Here is a 17,552-nt window from a genome sequence, read left to right on the forward strand (position 1 = left end):
GGTCATATCAGCAGCTAAAAAGGACCGTGTATCCCATCGGAATGCAACAGATCAATGGACGTGTTGACTTATCCTTTTTTAAGTATAGGATTTGTTCATATATGTCCATTGTGAATAGATCTGCTGTGTCTGTTGTGGTGAGCAGAAGGCTTCGTTGTGCAGTACATGATAATAACAGACACCGGACATGACATACATAGCATGCTATCTGTGGCATTTCTGATGCAACTGGCACAATGGTGACTGTGTGTACTAGGGCTCTGTGCCTTGGATGGTGACAGGACATCCGCTGTCACCTTGTTCAGTTGGAATCTGTGCTACTGTGGACCTAGCCAGCCTTAGTAAACCCAGTTTGGTTTATAAGTCTTTCATAAGTCTAATAAGCCTTTCATAAGTATTTTATAATGTGAACCTCTGGTTTATGAGATCCATCTGTACAGTGCTCCTTGAACTTGTTATTAATAAACTTGTGACTTATCTCTGTTATGTGTTACCAGGTGTTATCCTATATATTCTATTGGTTGGATACCCGCCATTTTGGGATGAGGACCAGCACAAGCTCTACCAGCAAATCAAAGCTGGAGCCTATGATGTAAGTTCTAGCCTGAATACAGGTTCTGTTGGTTTACTGAGGGGAAAATACACAGAAAAACCGGTTCTCCAAGTGATGGATACTGACTGGTAAACTATTGTACTAATCATTTTTGGTTCTAGCTCTAATTGGGCAAAGGTAACCTTGGACAACCAACCCCCCCCCCCCTCCACTCCCCCAGCAAATTCAGCCCCAGGTCCCCTGTGCCATGCTTCCCAGGGCCCCTGAGCTATGCTCCCCTGGTCCCCCGAGCTATGCTCCCCTGGGCCCCCGAGCTATGCTCCTCAGGACCCTTGCACAATTTGTGCCAACATTGTAGCTCACCTGTCCTGGAGCGCTGCTCCGTCCATCATACTCCCCGTACTCATCTCTGTCTGCCTCTTCTCAGTGACCTGTCGCATGTTATACGTTGCAATCCTGACAAAAAGAGCTGCGGCGCCTAGGGGTGCACAAGTCAGGGGATCTGGTAACGGGGGGGGGGGGGGAAGGGCGGGGGGAGAGAAGTGCTCAGGGGTCTTGGGGCAGTTGCCCTCTTTGCCTTAATGGTAGCGCCGGCGTCTGTCCACGTAGTTTTGCACCGAGGTTCCACATTGATATAGAGGCATTCATCTCAATGCGTTTACCATTCATTGCTGATGATTTTGTGATCGCCGCATCGATCACACTTTCTGACACATGCACATTGCCTGGCTGTCCTGCTGATGCCTCTAATACTTTTAGCCATAGATCCTAAACAAGAATATGAAGATTAGACTTATCTGACAAAAATGTGACACTTGTTTCAGGTGTGGGTTTCAAACACTACTGACCAGAAAGATCAGCAGGACTGCCAGACAACTGGTATTGCTTAAAATAAAATAAATATGGCAGACACCATATGTCTCTCACCTTAGATTATTTTTAACTGCCTATCAGCCTCTCCAGTTTTTTCATCAGGCGCTTGCTGCAGTAACTGCACAGTGTGTTAACCACTAACACGCTTGCGGATACATCTGATCCCATTCAGTTACATTTTAATGCATTTAGAAGGTGCTCATTCCTGGGAATTGGGTGGTTAAAAGGCATTGTTAAGCACACCACTTTGCTGTCCGTCTGAAAGAGGCCTAATAAAACTGAAAGGAAGCATTTCAGTTCTAGGCTAAATTGCACCCAAGGTGAGAATGTAAAAATCTAAATAGGTTAGATAGGTAGGTTCCCCGAGTATAGGTTAGATAGGTAGGCTCCCCGAGTATAGGTTAGATAGGTAGGTGCCCTGAGTATAGGCACAGCAGCGGGGGGGAGCAGGCATAGCTGTTACAACTCACCTTCCACCGCAGCCTCTATCTTCTTCCTGTCCAGGCACCACTCACATTGGTAACAGCGCCCCCCTGTGATGACATGCGGTCACGTCATCACAGGGAGGAGCTGTTACCAACGCGATGGACGACAGGCTGGGACAGGAAGAAGAAAGAGGCTGCAGGGGATTGGTGGCGGAAGGTGTAACAGCTATGCCCGCTCTCCCTGCCGCTGCACCCCCTCTCCCTGCCACTCAATTCGGCACCCCGGGTATGTGCCTGTAGAAACAGAGCTGAATGGAAGCTAGACCACTGCCAAGCCAAGTGGAAGAGGTTTGCATTGCCCCAGAGCCAGATTATCCACAAGGCCAACCTAGACATCTGCCTAGGGCCTGTAGAGAGTATAGGGGCCTGGTGGAGGCTCGCCAACACCAAATCTTACTAAGTAAGCCAGGTGACCATCAGTGGTGGGCAAAAACTGTTATCTTGCCTAGAGCCCCATTTCATCCTAATCCTTTTCTGCTGAGGAGACACTTCTGCTGCTGGACGCTCATTTGATCACGCAAGGAAAAACATTTAACAGGTAAAGGCCTGCTTGTGTATACAAAATGAGGGAGATCCATAGCAGTGATTTGTTGCTAGGGCTTCATTTGTTACTATGGTTTATCTGGACTGTAATGGTAAGAACTTCCAGAGAATTAGCCCACTGAGTTCTATGAAAGAGAATAAGAGCTCTGCACATTACATAGAGAGACTTCTGCAGCCAAATAGCTTTGAGGATTTGATCTCTTTTCTCTAGAGAAGACCTCTTGCTCACACAAATCTCTCCACAGTTTCCATCTCCGGAGTGGGACACGGTGACACCAGAAGCTAAGAACCTTATTAACCAGATGTTGACCATTAACCCCGCCAAGCGTATTACTGCTCATGAAGCTCTCAAGCACCCATGGGTCTGCGTGAGTAACCCTTTTACATGTCTGTCACTTGGGGGCTTTACATGACTAAGCTGAATGGAAATCATCACAAAAGCTGTTCTAGCTATATGTTCACATCTCTCTGTATCTTCACAGCAACGTTCAACTGTTGCCTCAATGATGCACAGACAAGAGACTGTGGAGTGCCTGAAGAAGTTCAATGCTCGCAGAAAGCTGAAGGTATGTATTCTTCCATGGCACGTTCCTAATCTGTATCCTTTTCTCATCTGCATGCCATAGTAATCAACATTATGTTATTTCTATAGGGAGCCATCCTAACTACTATGCTGGCAACAAGGAACTTTTCTGGTAAGCATTCCCTTTCATTAAAACTTTTTTTTTAAAATATAGACTCTGCAAACCCTTTATATAAATACTAATATAAAAACCTTCAGGGCCACTTGTGATCCATGATCCATGATCATAGAATGAAGCTCCAACTCCTGTTCTTGTGATATTTTACACTGCAAAACCAGCTCTAACAATATAACCACCAGCCCGGTACATCCATACACCGGACTACAGAAAAGGGGCAGTTCAGCTATGAGCACCGCTGACCGGCATACAGTAGTTACTAATAACTGCATAAGGTGTAAGGAGGAAAGCTCTCCGTCAGTCGTTTTGCTCCTGTTCCTGAGCTCAGCTACCACTAAATCACCTCCTGCTCATGAGCTCAGCTACCACTATAATCACCTCCTGCTCCTGAGCTTATCTACCACTAAATCACCTCCTGCTCCTGAGCTCAGCTATCACTAAAATAACCTCCTGCTCCTGAGCTCAGTTACCCCTAATTCCTTTCCTGCTCCTGAGCTCAGCTACCACTAAATCACCTCCTGCTCCTGAGCTCAACTACCACTAAATCATCTCCTGCTTCTGAGCTCAGCTACCACTAAATCACCTCCTGCTCCTGAGCTCAACTACCACTAAATCATCTCCTGCTTCTGAGCTCAGCTACCACTAAATCACCTCCTGCTCCTTAGCTCAGCTAATACTAGAAAACACCTTCTGCTCCTGAGCTCAGCTAACACTAAATTACCTCCTGCTCCTGAGCTCAGCTACCACTAAATCACCTCCTGCTCCTGAGCTCATCTACCACTAAATCACCTCCTGCTCCTGATCTCAGCTACCACTAAAATTACCTCCTGCTCCTGAACTCAGCTAACATTAAAATCACCTCCTGCTCCTGAGCTCATCTACCACTAAATCACCTCCTGCTCCTGAGCTCAGCTACCACCAAATCACCTCCTGCTCCTGAGCTCATCTACCACTAAAATCACCTCCTGCTCCTGAGCTCAGCTATCTCTAATAAAAATCACCTCCTGCTCCTGAGCTCAGCTATCACTAAATCGCCTCCTGCTCCTGAGCTCAGCTATCACTAAATCACCTCCTGCTCCTGAGCTCAGCTACCACTAAATCGCCTCCTGCTCCTGAGCTCAGCTACCACTAAATCACCTCCTGCTCATGAGCTCAGCTACCACTATAATCACCTCCTGCTCCTGAGCTTATCTACCACTAAATCACCTCCTGCTCCTGAGCTCAGCTATCACTAAAATAACCTCCTGCTCCTGAGCTCAGTTACCCCTAATTCCTTTCCTGCTCCTGAGCTCAGCTACCACTAAATCACCTCCTGCTCCTGAGCTCAACTACCACTAAATCATCTCCTGCTTCTGAGCTCAGCTACCACTAAATCACCTCCTGCTCCTGAGCTCAACTACCACTAAATCATCTCCTGCTTCTGATCTCAGCTACCACTAAATCACCTCCTGCTCCTTAGCTCAGCTAATACTAGAAAACACCTCCTGCTCCTGAGCTCAGCTAACACTAAATTACCTCCTGCTCCTGAGCTCAGCTACCACTAAATCACCTCCTGCTCCTGAGCTCATCTACCACTAAATCACCTCCTGCTCCTGATCTCAGCTACCACTAAAATTACCTCCTGCTCCTGAGCTCAGCTAACATTAAAATCACCTCCTGCTCCTGAGCTCATCTACCACTAAATCACCTCCTGCTCCTGAGCTCAGCTACCACCAAATCACCTCCTGCTCCTGAGCTCATCTACCACTAAAATCACCTCCTGCTCCTGAGCTCAGCTATCTCTAATAAAAATCACCTCCTGCTCCTGAGCTCAGCTATCACTAAATCACCTCCTGCTCCTGAGCTCAGCTATCACTAAATCACCTCCTGCTCCTGAGCTCAGCTACCACTAAATCGCCTCCTGCTCCTGAGCTCAGCTACCACTAAAATCACCTCCTGCTCCTGAGCTCAGCTAGCCTACCACTAAAATCACCTCCTGCTCCTGAGCTCAACTACCACTAAATCACCTCCTGCTCCTGAGCTCAGCTACCACCAAATCACCTCCTGCTCCTGAGCTCATCTACCACTAAAATCACCTCCTGCTCCTGAGCTCAGCTATCTCTAATAAAAATCACCTCCTGCTCCTGAGCTCAGCAATCACTAAATCACCCCCTGCTCCTGAGCTCAGCTACCACTAAATCGCCTCCTGCTCCTGAGCTCAGCTACCACTAAAATCACCTCCTGCTCCTGAGCTCAGCTAGCCTACCACTAAAATCACCTCCTGCTCCTGAGCTCAACTACCACTAAATCACCTCCTGCTTCTGAGCTCAGCTACCACTAAATCATCTCCTGCTCCTTAGCTCAGCTAATACTGAAATCACCTCCTGCTCCTGAGCTCAGCTAACACTAAATCACCTCCTGCTCTTGAGCTCAGCTACCACTAAATCACCTCCTGCTCCTGAGCTCAGCTAACACTAAAATCACCTCCTGCTCCTGAGCTCATCTACCACTAAATCACCTCCTGCTCCTGAGCTCAGCTACCACCAAATCACCTCCTGCTCCTGAGCTCATCTACCACTAAAATCACCTCCTGCTCCTGAGCTCAGCTATCACTAATAAAAATCACCTCCTGCTCCTGAGCTCAGCTATCACTAAATTACCTCCTGCTTCTGAGCTCAGCTACCACTAAATCACCTCCTGCTCCCGAGCTCAGCTACCACTAAATCACCTCCTGCTCCTGAGCTCAGCTACCACTAAAATCACCTCCTGCTCCTGAGCTCAGCTAATACTAAACCACCTCCTGCTCCTAAGCTCAGCTATCACTAAAATCAGCTCCTGAGCTCAGCTAATACTAAACCACCTCCTGCTCCTGAGCTCAGCTACCCCTAAATCACATTCTGCGTTACTATAGAGTCTACATTTATGTACTTATTTAAAATGAGTGTTGATCACTGCAGAGCCCAGTGATGTATAATGAATGTAGAGCACTGCAGAGCCCAGTGATTTTTAATTAATGTAGAGCACTGCAGAGCCCAGTGATGTTTAATCAATTTGGAGCACTGCAGAGCCCAGTAATTTATAATTGATGTATAGCACTGCAGAGCCCAGTGATTTATAATTGATGTATAGCACTGCAGAGCTCAGTGATTATAGTTATTGCTAAGTATAGTTATTTATAGCCAATGTAGTTTACTGCAATGCCCAGTGATTATAGTTAATGCAGAGTATAGTTATTTATAGCTATTGTAGCCACTGCAAAGCCCAGTGATTATAGTTAATGCAGAGCATAGTTATTTATAACAACAGTAGTTCACTACAGAGCCCAATGTTTTACAGTTACTTTCGAGAGCTGCAGAGCCCAGTGAATTTATAATTGCTTTCAGCACTGCAGATCTCAGTATTGTAGAATGAGTGTGGAGCACTGCAGAGCACAGTGATGTAGAATTAGTGTGGAGCACTGCAGAGCACAGTGATGTAGAATTAGTGTGGAGCACTGCAGAGCACAGTGATGTAGAATGAGTGTGGAGCACTGCAGAGCCCAGTGATGAAGAAAAAGTGTGGAGCACTGCAGAGCACAGTGATGTAGGATGAGTGTGGGGCACTGCAGAGCACAGTGATGTAGAATGAGTGTGGAGCACTGCAAAATGCAGTGATGTAGAATGGGTGTGGAGCACTGCAGAGCACAGCGATGTAGAATGAGTGTGGAGTGCTGCAGAGCACAGTGATGTAGAATGAGTGTGGAGCACTGCAGAGCCCAGTGATGTAGAATGAGTGTGGAGCACTGCAGAGCCCAGTGATGTAGAATTAGTGTAGAACACTACAGAGCACAGTGATGTAGAATGAGTGTGGAGCACTGCAGAGCACAGTGATGTAGAATTAGTGTAGAGCACTAGTGCAGAGCCCAGTGATGTAGAATGAATGTGGAGCACTGCAGAGCCCAGTGATGTAGAATGAGTGTGGAGCACTGTAGGGCCTAGTGATGTAAAATGAGTGTGGAGCACTGCAGAGCCCAGTTATGTAGAATGAGTGTGGAGCACTGCAGAGCCCAGTGATGTAGAATGAGTGTGGAGCACTGCAGAGCACAGTGATGTACAATGAGTGTGGAGCACTGCAGAGCCCAGTGATGTAGAATGAGTGTGGAGCACTGCAGAGCCCAGTGATGTAGAATGAGTGTGGAGCACTGCAGAGCCCAGTGATGTAGAATGAGTGTGGAGCACTGCAGAGCCCAGTGATGAAGAAAAAGTGTGGAGCACTGCAGAGCCCAGTGATGTAGAATGAGTGTGGAGCACTGCAGAGCCCAGTTATGTAGAATGAGTGTGGAGCACTGCAGAGCCCAGTAATGTAGAATGAGTGTGGAGCACTGCAGAGCCCAGTGATGTAGAATGAGTGTGGAGCACTGCAGAGCCCAGTGATGTAGAATTAGTGTGGAACACTGCAGAGCCCAGTGATGTAGAATTAGTTTGGAGCACTGCAGAGCACAGTGATGCAGAATGAGCATAGGACACTGAAGAGCCTAGTGAATTATAAATATTGTGGGACACTGCAAAGCCCAATGATTTATAATTGTGTGCACTGCAGAGCCCAGGTTTGTAGAATGTGCATAGAACACTACAGAGCACAGTGATGTAGAATTAATGTGGAGCACTGCAGAGCACAGTGATGTAGAATGAGCACAGAACACTGCAGAGGACAGTGATTTATAATGAGTGTGGAAAATTATACTTAGTGTAGAGCACTGCAGAGCCCAGTGATGAATAATTTGTATAGAGCATTGCAGAGCCCAGTGAGTTATAATTAGTGTACAGCACAGCAGACCTCAGTGAGTTATAATTAGTGTAGAGCACTACAGAGCACAGTGAGTTAAAATTAGTGTAGAGCACTTCAGTGCACAGTGATTTATAATTAGCGTAGAGCACTGCAGTGCACAGTGAGCTAAAATTAGTGTGGAGCACTGAAGAGCACAGTGATGTAGAATGAGTGTGGGGCACTGCAGGGCCTAGTGATGTAGAATGAGTGTGGAGCCCTGCAGAGCCCAGTGATGTACAACGAGTGTGGAGCACTGCAGAGCCCAGTGATGTACAATGAGTGTGGAGCACTGCAGAGCCCAGTGATGTAGAATGAGTGTGGAGCACTGCAGAGCCCAGTGATGTAGAATGAGTGTGGAGCACTGCAGAGCCCAGTGATGTAGAATGAGTGTGGAGCACTGCAGAGCCCAGTGATGTAGAATGAGTGTGGAGCACTGCAGAGCCCAGTGATGTAGAATTAGTGTGGAGCACTGCAGAGCCCAGTGATGTAGAATGAGTGTGAAGCATTGCAAGGCCCAGTGATGTAGAATGAGTGTGGAGCACTGCAGAGCCCAGTGATGTAGAATGAGTGTGGAGCACTGCAGAGCCCAGTAATGTAGAATGAGTGTGGAGCACTGCAGAGCCCAGTGATGTAGAATGAGTGTGGAGCACTGCAAAGCCCAGTGATGTAGAATGATTGTGGAGCACTGCAGAGCCCATTGATGAAGAAAAAGTGTGGAGCATGGCAGAGCCCAGTGATGTAGAATGAGTGTGGAGCACTGCAGAGCCCAGTGATGTAGAATTAGTGTGGAACACTGCAGAGCCCAGTGATGTAGAATGAGTGTGGAGCACTGCAGAGCCCAGTGATGTAGAATGAGTGTGGAGCACTGCAGAGCCCAGTAATGTAGAATGAGTGTGGAGCACTGCAGAGCCCAGTGATGTAGAATGAGTGTGAAGCACTGCAGAGCCCAGTGATGTAGAATGAGTGTGGAGCACTGCAGAGCCCAGTGATGTAGAATGAGTGTGGAGCACTGCAGAGCCCAGTGATGTAGAATGAGTGTGGAGCACTGCAAAGCCCAGTGATGTAGAATGATTGTGGAGCACTGCAGAGCCCATTGATGAAGAAAAAGTGTGGAGCATGGCAGAGCCCAGTGATGTAGAATGAGTGTGGAGCACTGCAGAGCCCAGTGATGTAGAATTAGTGAGGAACACTGTAGAGCCCAGTGATGTAGAACGAGTGTGGAGCACTGCAGAGCCCAGTGATGTAGAATGAGTGTGGAGCACTGCAAAGCCCAGTCATGTAGAATGATTGTGGAGCACTGCAGAGCCCAGTGATGAAAAAAAAGTGTGGAGCACTGCAGAGCCCAGTGATGTAGAATGAGTGTGGAGCACTGCAGAGCCCAGTTATGTAGAATGAGTGTGGAGCACTGCAGAGCCCAGTGATGTAGAATGAGTGTGGAACACTGCAGAGCCCAGTGATGTAGAATGAGTGTGGAGCACTGCAGAGCCCAGTGATGTAGAATGAGTGTGGAACACTGCAGAGCCCAGTGATGTAGAATGAGTGTGGAGCACTGCAGAGCCCAGTGATGTAGAATTAGTGTGGAACACTGCAGAGCACAGTGATGTAGAATTAGTTTGGAGCACTGCAGAGCACAGTGATGCAGAATGAGCATAGGACACTGAAGAGCCTAGTGAATTATAAATATTGTGGGACACTGCAAAGCCCCATGATTTATAATTGTGTGCACTGCAGAGCCCAGGTTTATAGAATGAGCATAGAACACTACAGAGCACAGTGATGTAGAATTAATGTGGAGCACTGCAGAGCACAGTGATGTAGAATGAGCACAGAACACTGCAGAGGACAGTGATTTATAATGAGTGTGGAAAATTATACTTAGTGTAGAGCACTGCAGAGCCCAGTGATGAATAATTTGTATAGAGCACCGCAGACCTCAGTGAGTTATAACTAGTGTAAAGCATTGCAGAGCCCAGTGAGTTATAATTAGTGTAGAGCACAGCAGACCTCAGTGAGTTATAATCAGGGCTTTGGAGTCGGAGTCGTGGAGTCGGGCAATTTTGGGTGCCTGAAGTCGGAGTCGGGAAAAAATGCACTGACTCCGACTCCGACTCCTAATGAATTTGTAACTGTAATTAAAATAGAAAATATGATAAAATGTTCTATTTCTCAGATAATAGTCATTAAAAATAATGTATATATACAGTATATATACAGTAATAGCTGTGCTTAGTCCACAAAAATGAAATAAACCAATCAAAATTAGTTACTTGTGCTGCTTCAATAAAGCAGTCCCTGTATTTTTAAAGTCAGATATACATATCTGATTGTGACTGTATATATGATGTGTACACAGGAATCTCTTATATACACTAAATAACATCTATGCTGTAAGTATAAAGCCTGATGGTTAGCCATGTCACTAATAGAGATGGTCAACGAGATGGAAATAATTCTGCATTGATGCTGATTTATGCAAATGTATGCACTCCCTTTGCTGATGAAATCAAATAATTTGATATGTTATTAAAATTTGGTTTGGTGACTACAAATTAAAGGTAAACTGAGACGAGTGAAAAGTAAAGTTTTATACATACCTGGGGCTTCCTCCAGCCCCCTTCAGGCTAATCAGTCCCTCACTGTCTTCCACCACCCGGATCCTATGCTATGAGTCCTGGTAATTCAGCCAGTCAGCGCTGTCCGGCCGCATGCCGCTCCCACAGCCAGGAACATTCTGCACCTGCGCAATAGTGCTGCACAGGTGTAGTATGCTCCTGGCGGCGCAGTGTGTGCATGTGCACTACGCCTGACTGGCTCAAGTACCTGGACTCATAGCAGAAGATCCAGGTGGTGGAGGAGGACAACGAGGGACTGATTATCCTGAAGGCGGCTGGAGGAAGCCCCAGTTATGTATAAAACTTTAATTTCATCTGTCTCAGGTTTACTTTGTTACACAGTAGTACTATACTCTACATATGCACTCCCCAAAGAGCTGCAGGGAATCCACTGAGAATGCTGTGCACATTGAACACAGAGGTGTTGTCTGTTTACAATCCCCTCATTCCCCTGCAGAATACCTGCACATCATTCTTACATGTACCCACACTTACATTGCCTAGGGCCTGATAGATGTTCTTTGTTCCGGTTTGTACTTTTTACAAGTACTCTTACCAAGGACTAGTTTTAGTCTAAAGGGAATAAATATAGTAGTCTACATATCCTTCTCACTTCAGTTGTCTTGTAAAATTCCTAAGCGTTGGCAGTTAAGAGACGAATTTCATGTTACATACTTTTAATCAACAAAATTGTAATATGCAAATTAGAGGAGTCGGAGTCGTGGAGTCGGAGTCGGAGTCGGTGGAATCCTAAACTGAGGAGTCGGAGTCGGTGGATTTTTGGACCGACTCCACAGCCCTGGTTATAATTAGTGTAGAGCACTGCAGTGCACAGTGATTTATAATTAGTGTAGAGCACTGCAGTGCACAGTGATTTATAATTAGCGTAGAGCACTGCAGTGCACAGTGATTTATAATTAGCGTAGAGCACTGCAGTGCACAGTGATTTATAATTAGCGTAGAGCACTGCAGTGCACAGTGAGCTATAATTAGTTTAGAGCACTGCTGAGCTCAGTGATGTGGAATTAGTGTGGAGCACTGCAGTTTTAATTAATGGGATCTGCAGTGCTTCTGATTGTACAATATTTATGAAATAGCAGGGAAGGAACAGTGCAGAGTTGAACATTGAACGCTATAGAGCCTACAGTTATACCCGAGGGAGAGTACTATGTAACTCATTCTATCATAATGTTCTTTTATATGAGCGATGGCCATTGTTCATCCAGTGTGTATAACCGTGTGGTGGAGATAATGTACTTTTCTCTCTGCTCTTATCTTTTCTTTATTTTGAGTCTACCTTATTCTACTTACTTCAACTCTCCTCTCCCACCCTCTTTTTTGCTTTCCTTCATTTTGTTAACCCCACGTCACCCTCTCCTCTATGTGCCTCCTTGCTCTGTCATGTCTGGATCCTATTGTGTTACTCTTCCCCTTTTACATGTGTTTGCCCTTGCATCCTCCTCACCCTCTGCCTCATGTCTTGTCTGGCTCCCATGATCTCCCCATCCCATCACTTTTTCTGTTTAACCTGTCTTATCACTCACTTTCATGAACTCTTTACTTTCCTCCCTCTGTTCCCTTTTCTCTGATCTCTGTCATTCTCACAGTGGGCAGACAGACCACAGCTCCTGCCACAATCACCACTGCCGCCACTAGTACAGCCCTGGGGTTGGTGGAACAAGGTAGTAGTGTCCAGTGGGCACGTCCCCTCCCTCCCACCTGCCCCTCCCCTCTCCTCAGAAATGATTGCATGTGGCTGCTTCTTCCTAGCTGCCTGCCTGTGTGGGATATTAAAGGAGACTAGTAGGCTTTTCCTGAAGGAAGCAGGTGTAGACAGCATGGACCAGAGTAGACTATACCAAAGGTGGCTATTATAGCCATAGTATACCAGAGATAGAACTCTATGTGATCATCCTTTTATGGTTGAATGTGAAATGTTTATTGGCCTGTATGATATTTGTCCTGCATAGACCAAGCATTAAGTTGGTTACTTCCTGTTATGTGTCTAAGCTTTGTTAAGGTCTTACGAGTAAGAAGCCTATAAGGGGCTTTTTGATTGTCTACCTGGGGACGCTGCATGTAGTGTGTGTTCCTTGGAGCATGCTTTGTGCTTGGGCATGTCATGTGCATGGCATGTGCTGGAGCAGTACCCCAGCAATAATCTGACAGCATACATGGCATTTATGGTATCACAGGCCGACTGTGCTCCTCAGCAGTTTTGTCTATACATGTACAGTGCATGTGCGTGTACACGTGATATGTGTGTCACTGTGCCCCTAAAAAAAGTGTTAAGATTTTGTTTATGCATAGCAGTCTATGCCAGTGCCAGTGTTATTTTAGTGTTTGAGTGATACAGAAGGTAGATATAAAAACAAAGCAATGATGTAAACTGTTACAATTCTAAAAGGAGTACTCATTGACAAGTACAATAATCATATTCAATGCCAAGCAGCTGCAGCTAAAGCAAGTAAAAGTTTTGGATGTATTAAAAGGGAAATAAAAACTTGGGATGCTAGCATAATACTTCCCCTGTTTAACTCCCTTGTAAGGCCGCATCTGGAATGTGGAATTCAGTTCTGGGCCCCACATTACAGTTTTAGAGCAAGTGGAGAGATGAGCAACAAAATTGATTAGAGGGATGAACGGTCTTTCTTACCAGTTAAATATTGATATTCAATGCCAAGCAGCTGCAGCTAAAGCAAGTAAAATTTTGGTATGCATTAAAAGGGAAATACAAACTTGGGATGCTAGCATAATACTTCCCCTGTTTAACTGTATTGTAAGGCCGCATCTGGAATGTGGAATTCAGTTCTGAGCCCCACATTACAGTTTTAAAGCAAGTGGAGAGATTAGCAACAAAATTGATTAGAGGGATGAACGGTCTTACTTACCAGGAAAGGTTAGATAAACTGGGCTTATTTAGTTATTTAGAGGGCAATATAAAAGCTTGGCAGATGCGCTTTTTGTCCCTAGGCTTGTGCAAAGGACCAGGGGACATGGTCTGTGCATGAGGGGTAACAGTTTTTGCAAGTTATTTAGAAAAGGGCTCTTAACAGTAAGAGGGATTAAGATGTGGAATGCATTGCCACAGGAAGTAATTATGGCAAATTCTATATCTGCGTTTAAGGGGCGCTAAGATGTTATCCTTGCATTAAAGTACATCCATGGCTATAATTACTAGGTAATTCCCGACGGTGTTGATCCATGGATTTTCTCTGATTGCCATTTGGAGCTAGTGTTGTGCCTTATATTCTGGTTGAACTTAATGGACGTCTGTCTTTTTTCAACCCAACTAACTATGTGAATACAAGCCCTGGTATCTATCCACTTAAGCCTATCTGGACAAACATACTCGTCCAGATAGGCTGTGCGCACTCCCGCGGGCCGCACGCGTTCCCGGGCGCGCTCCTGCACGCGCTCCTGCTGCCGGCCGTCAGCGCAGCGATCAATGAATGGGATTATAGATCCCATTCACTGATCAATGGCCCCCACAGAAGAACCGACAACCGACCAACTTATCAGAGGCTGCAGTTTTTCTAAGTGAAAAAAAGTTTATCAGAGGCTGCAGTTTTTTTAAGTGAAAAATAGTTTCCCGTCTCCATTCTTCTTCCTGGGAGCGAGATCAATCGCTCCCAGGACTTTTTGACTGTGGCCATCTTGTGGCCAAATAGTAAAACTACACCCACATCCATGTTTTATAAAATGAATACATTATTTTACATTTAAAATCCTGTTTACTTCCCACACCAAAAATTTCCCAAATAATTAAAAAAAAAAAAAAAATTTAATTTTTAAATATGCATGTCAAAGGAGTATATTAATATATTTTTTTTTAAATGATGGGCTTGTAAATAGTGATGGACACAAATTGAAAAAATGCACCTTTATTTCCAAATAAAATATTGACGCCATACATTGTGATAGGGACATAATTTAAATGGTGTAATAAGCAGGACAAATGGGCAAATAAAATACATGGGTGTTAATTACGGTAGCATGTATCAATTTCAAACTATAATGGCCAAAAACTGAGAAATAATAAATTAATTCTTAGCAAAATGTATTACCCAAAGAAAGTCCAATTGGTGGCGGAAAAAACAAGATATAGATCAGTTCATTGTGATGAGTAGTGATAAAGTTATTGACAAATGAATGGGAGGTGAAAGTTGCTCAGATGCAAAAAAAATAAACAACCCTGTGGGCTTAAGTGGCTATATAGGCAAGGCTGTTTAACATGATCATTACCAGAGTTATGATATCCCCCTGGAATCTGAAGCATGGGGGTGTGTTGTAGGCATCAGGCAATTTTAATGGACTAAACTAGGTTATGAAACCTGGAAGAAAACAGACCTTTTTTGTTTTAAATGTAATGCAGGACAGGCATGTTAGCCCAAAACAGGTTATTACATCGGTTGTTTATATCCCTAAGGGCCTGAGCCCACTAACGCAGTTGTGCGCAGTTGTGTCCTCTTTTCAGCATCTGTAACATTGATGTGTTGCTGAAAAGCGGACACAACTGTGTACAACTGCGTTAGTGGGCTCAGGCCCTTAATGATACATATTACCCACATTCACTCTACTGGGGTTTTGGGGGAAACAAATCTCATTGAGATACCTGAAAATATCAGCTGGACTCTTACAAGGTTGCATCCTCTTCACAGTTAATGGAACATGCAACTTGACTATATTGCTTATTTTACTGACCTTATGAACTGAAACTGTAAAATGTCTATTATATAATATCCATGCTTGCAAAGTATTGTTTTCTGTGGAGCCTCAAATAGTTTGTATGTATTATATCAGTTGTATGTGCTTTTTTGTGAAGAATTGTACACCTTGTACAAGGCAGGGTTGCTGCTAAGGTTTCTAAGATACTCCTTCTCTCATAATAATAAGTAGCCAAAGGTTGCCCCCAACACAAAAAATAGCTACCCCTCAAGTGTACGTAGGTAGCGAAAGGTGCACCACAGTATAGGTGGCCAAGCTGTCTACCCAGTACAGGTCGCCACCCCAAGTATAGGTAGCCAAAGAATCTCCCACCATAGACTTGCCCCACCTCCTCTCTACCTCCAAGCTTCTTTGGGTATTCAATATAGTGACTTAAACAATAGGCCAGAGTGACCACATTTTTGTATCTGGACCTCCTAGGAAGGAAACTCTATTCTTTTTTTATGCACGTTGGAGGAAAATAGATTACGGTACTTGCATTCATCTGTACAGTTATCCTTTATGGCCTTCCACATTATCAGGAACTTGGGCTGCTGAGAGTCTAGTACATGTACGGCAGCCCTGAAGATCAGCGAGAAATCCGGTCTGCAGGATCATCTTGTCCAAGTGCAGGCCAGTGCTGCTCTCCTGTTCTTTACCCCTCCCACTCCATGCCGCTCCACCGGGGGCAGTGCAGTCATCTCTCCACCCCCTCCATAGCAACATGCTAGCTAGTTATTTGTTGGTTTTTTTTAAAGCAAAACTGGTCCTTTATTTCTTATGGCTCCAAGCAAATGAGTTTTCAGGATGCAAGCATAGTATTCACATTTAAATATCTGTCCACAGGGTACCCAGTGATCAGCCCTCATTTATAATTAGGTATTCCCTTCACCTCTTTTCAAATGAAATAGTCACTAATACTGATGATGAAATGTCTCCTAAAACACAAAGGACCTGATGCAATTCACTTTTTCTCCTACATTTTCTCATAGGTGAATTCTCATATCTTATCTATAAAATGCCTTTTAAGCCACCAACAACCAAGAAAATAATTTTGAAAGTATTTTTTTACCTACTTTTTGGTACTTTTTCAATTGAAGAGTACTAAAAAGTTATTTAAACATTATCTTTTAGGAGAAAACTTAGGAGAAAAGTGTATTAGATCGGGCCCAAAATGTGTCCAGTTGAAACTAGGTTATTTGTGCTTTGGATATAGCACCAACTAGATACGTAAGAACCCTCAGAGACATAAGTCCCAATGCAATAAGCTTTTCTTGTAAGTTATCTCTCATGTTATATATTTTGTTTAATCTTGTTTCATTGTCTCGTAAGTAACAATAAGTACTGTAGAGGTGAAGAAAAGTAATATTATTTTTTTTTTGCTTAATTGGTGCTTAAAAGTTAATATATAAATAGGGTGAAAATAGAGGAAAACAGAATAATTCATGAGAAAAGTTTAGTACATCACACCTTAGCCCACGTGAAGCTACTTCCTTGTTGAAAGGGTCAGTAAAGTCTGCGCAGGCGCTGGCTGGCACCACACGTCCTTGATAGTGCGCCCGCAGCCAGGAGAGCTCTGCGCATGAGCAGAGCCTGCTGCACATGTCTGCTCCCCCAGTTTTTTTTATTTTAATCTTAGTGCCCTCCTATTCGTAAAGATAGCGATCAGCTGATTGCCAGAAAAATATCATTCTTTCTGCATAAATATCTCCATTTTTCAGTTTGCGCCATTTATAAAAGTGGCATAAGCTTTAATGGACACCAGAGGTGGGATACACAGCTCCCTGGTACCCTCATGAGCCTCAAACCTACTTGGGGGTTTGGATGACCACTTTAGGGTAAAAACAGGAGGAGATCAAAGAAGTGATTGCCATCATAAAAAAATCAGAGTGCCGCGTTGTAAATAGGGCAGGCAGTCTGATTCTTACATTTGGAGAACAAAGAAGTAGTGATCTGTAATCTGGTAGCCACTTCTTTATGAATAGACTTCATCCAGTATAAGGTTTATAAATTACTGACTCCAGTGCTGGATCCACTAACTTTAGCTCTGGCGAAACCTTTTTGGGGTATAGTAATAGAATGTAAGATGAATGGATTAGTGAAGCCATGCTGCAGACACAGTGAGGGGTATACCCAGTTGTCGGCAGAAAGCCACAGGGTGGGGTTTGTGAGTGTTGTGGTTGGACAGTGTTTCCGTGCAAGGGCATGTGTTGGATGTCCTGTCTTGCCAGCCTGCCGATGCCCGAATTATATGCACAGATATCTGCCATTTGAGAGTGCCCACCTTGTGTAT

The 17,552-nt window shown here is 44.6% G+C and overlaps 1 protein-coding gene across 11 annotated transcripts in view; it reads left to right on the forward strand.

Annotated features, from left to right (window-relative positions):
- Positions 1-17,552, forward strand: part of CAMK2B (calcium/calmodulin dependent protein kinase II beta) — a 267,591-nt gene that overhangs the window by 205,547 nt on the left and 44,492 nt on the right. For 7 of the 11 annotated variants that reach the window (XM_068274782.1, XM_068274784.1, XM_068274783.1 and 4 more), the window contains exons 9-12: positions 498-592; positions 2,700-2,822; positions 2,937-3,020; positions 3,107-3,149. In XM_068274782.1, coding sequence (XP_068130883.1) covers positions 498-592; positions 2,700-2,822; positions 2,937-3,020; positions 3,107-3,149 — 345 coding nt within the window. Of the gene's footprint in view, positions 1-497; positions 593-2,699; positions 2,823-2,936; positions 3,021-3,106; positions 3,150-12,159; positions 12,235-17,552 lie in introns of all 11 variants that reach the window. The other 4 variants (XM_068274780.1, XM_068274781.1, XM_068274786.1 and 1 more) reach the window with 1 other exon arrangement.

The sequence above is a fragment of the Hyperolius riggenbachi genome, chromosome 3 (genome assembly GCF_040937935.1).
Source record: "Hyperolius riggenbachi isolate aHypRig1 chromosome 3, aHypRig1.pri, whole genome shotgun sequence".
Lineage (NCBI taxonomy): Eukaryota > Metazoa > Chordata > Amphibia > Anura > Hyperoliidae > Hyperolius > Hyperolius riggenbachi.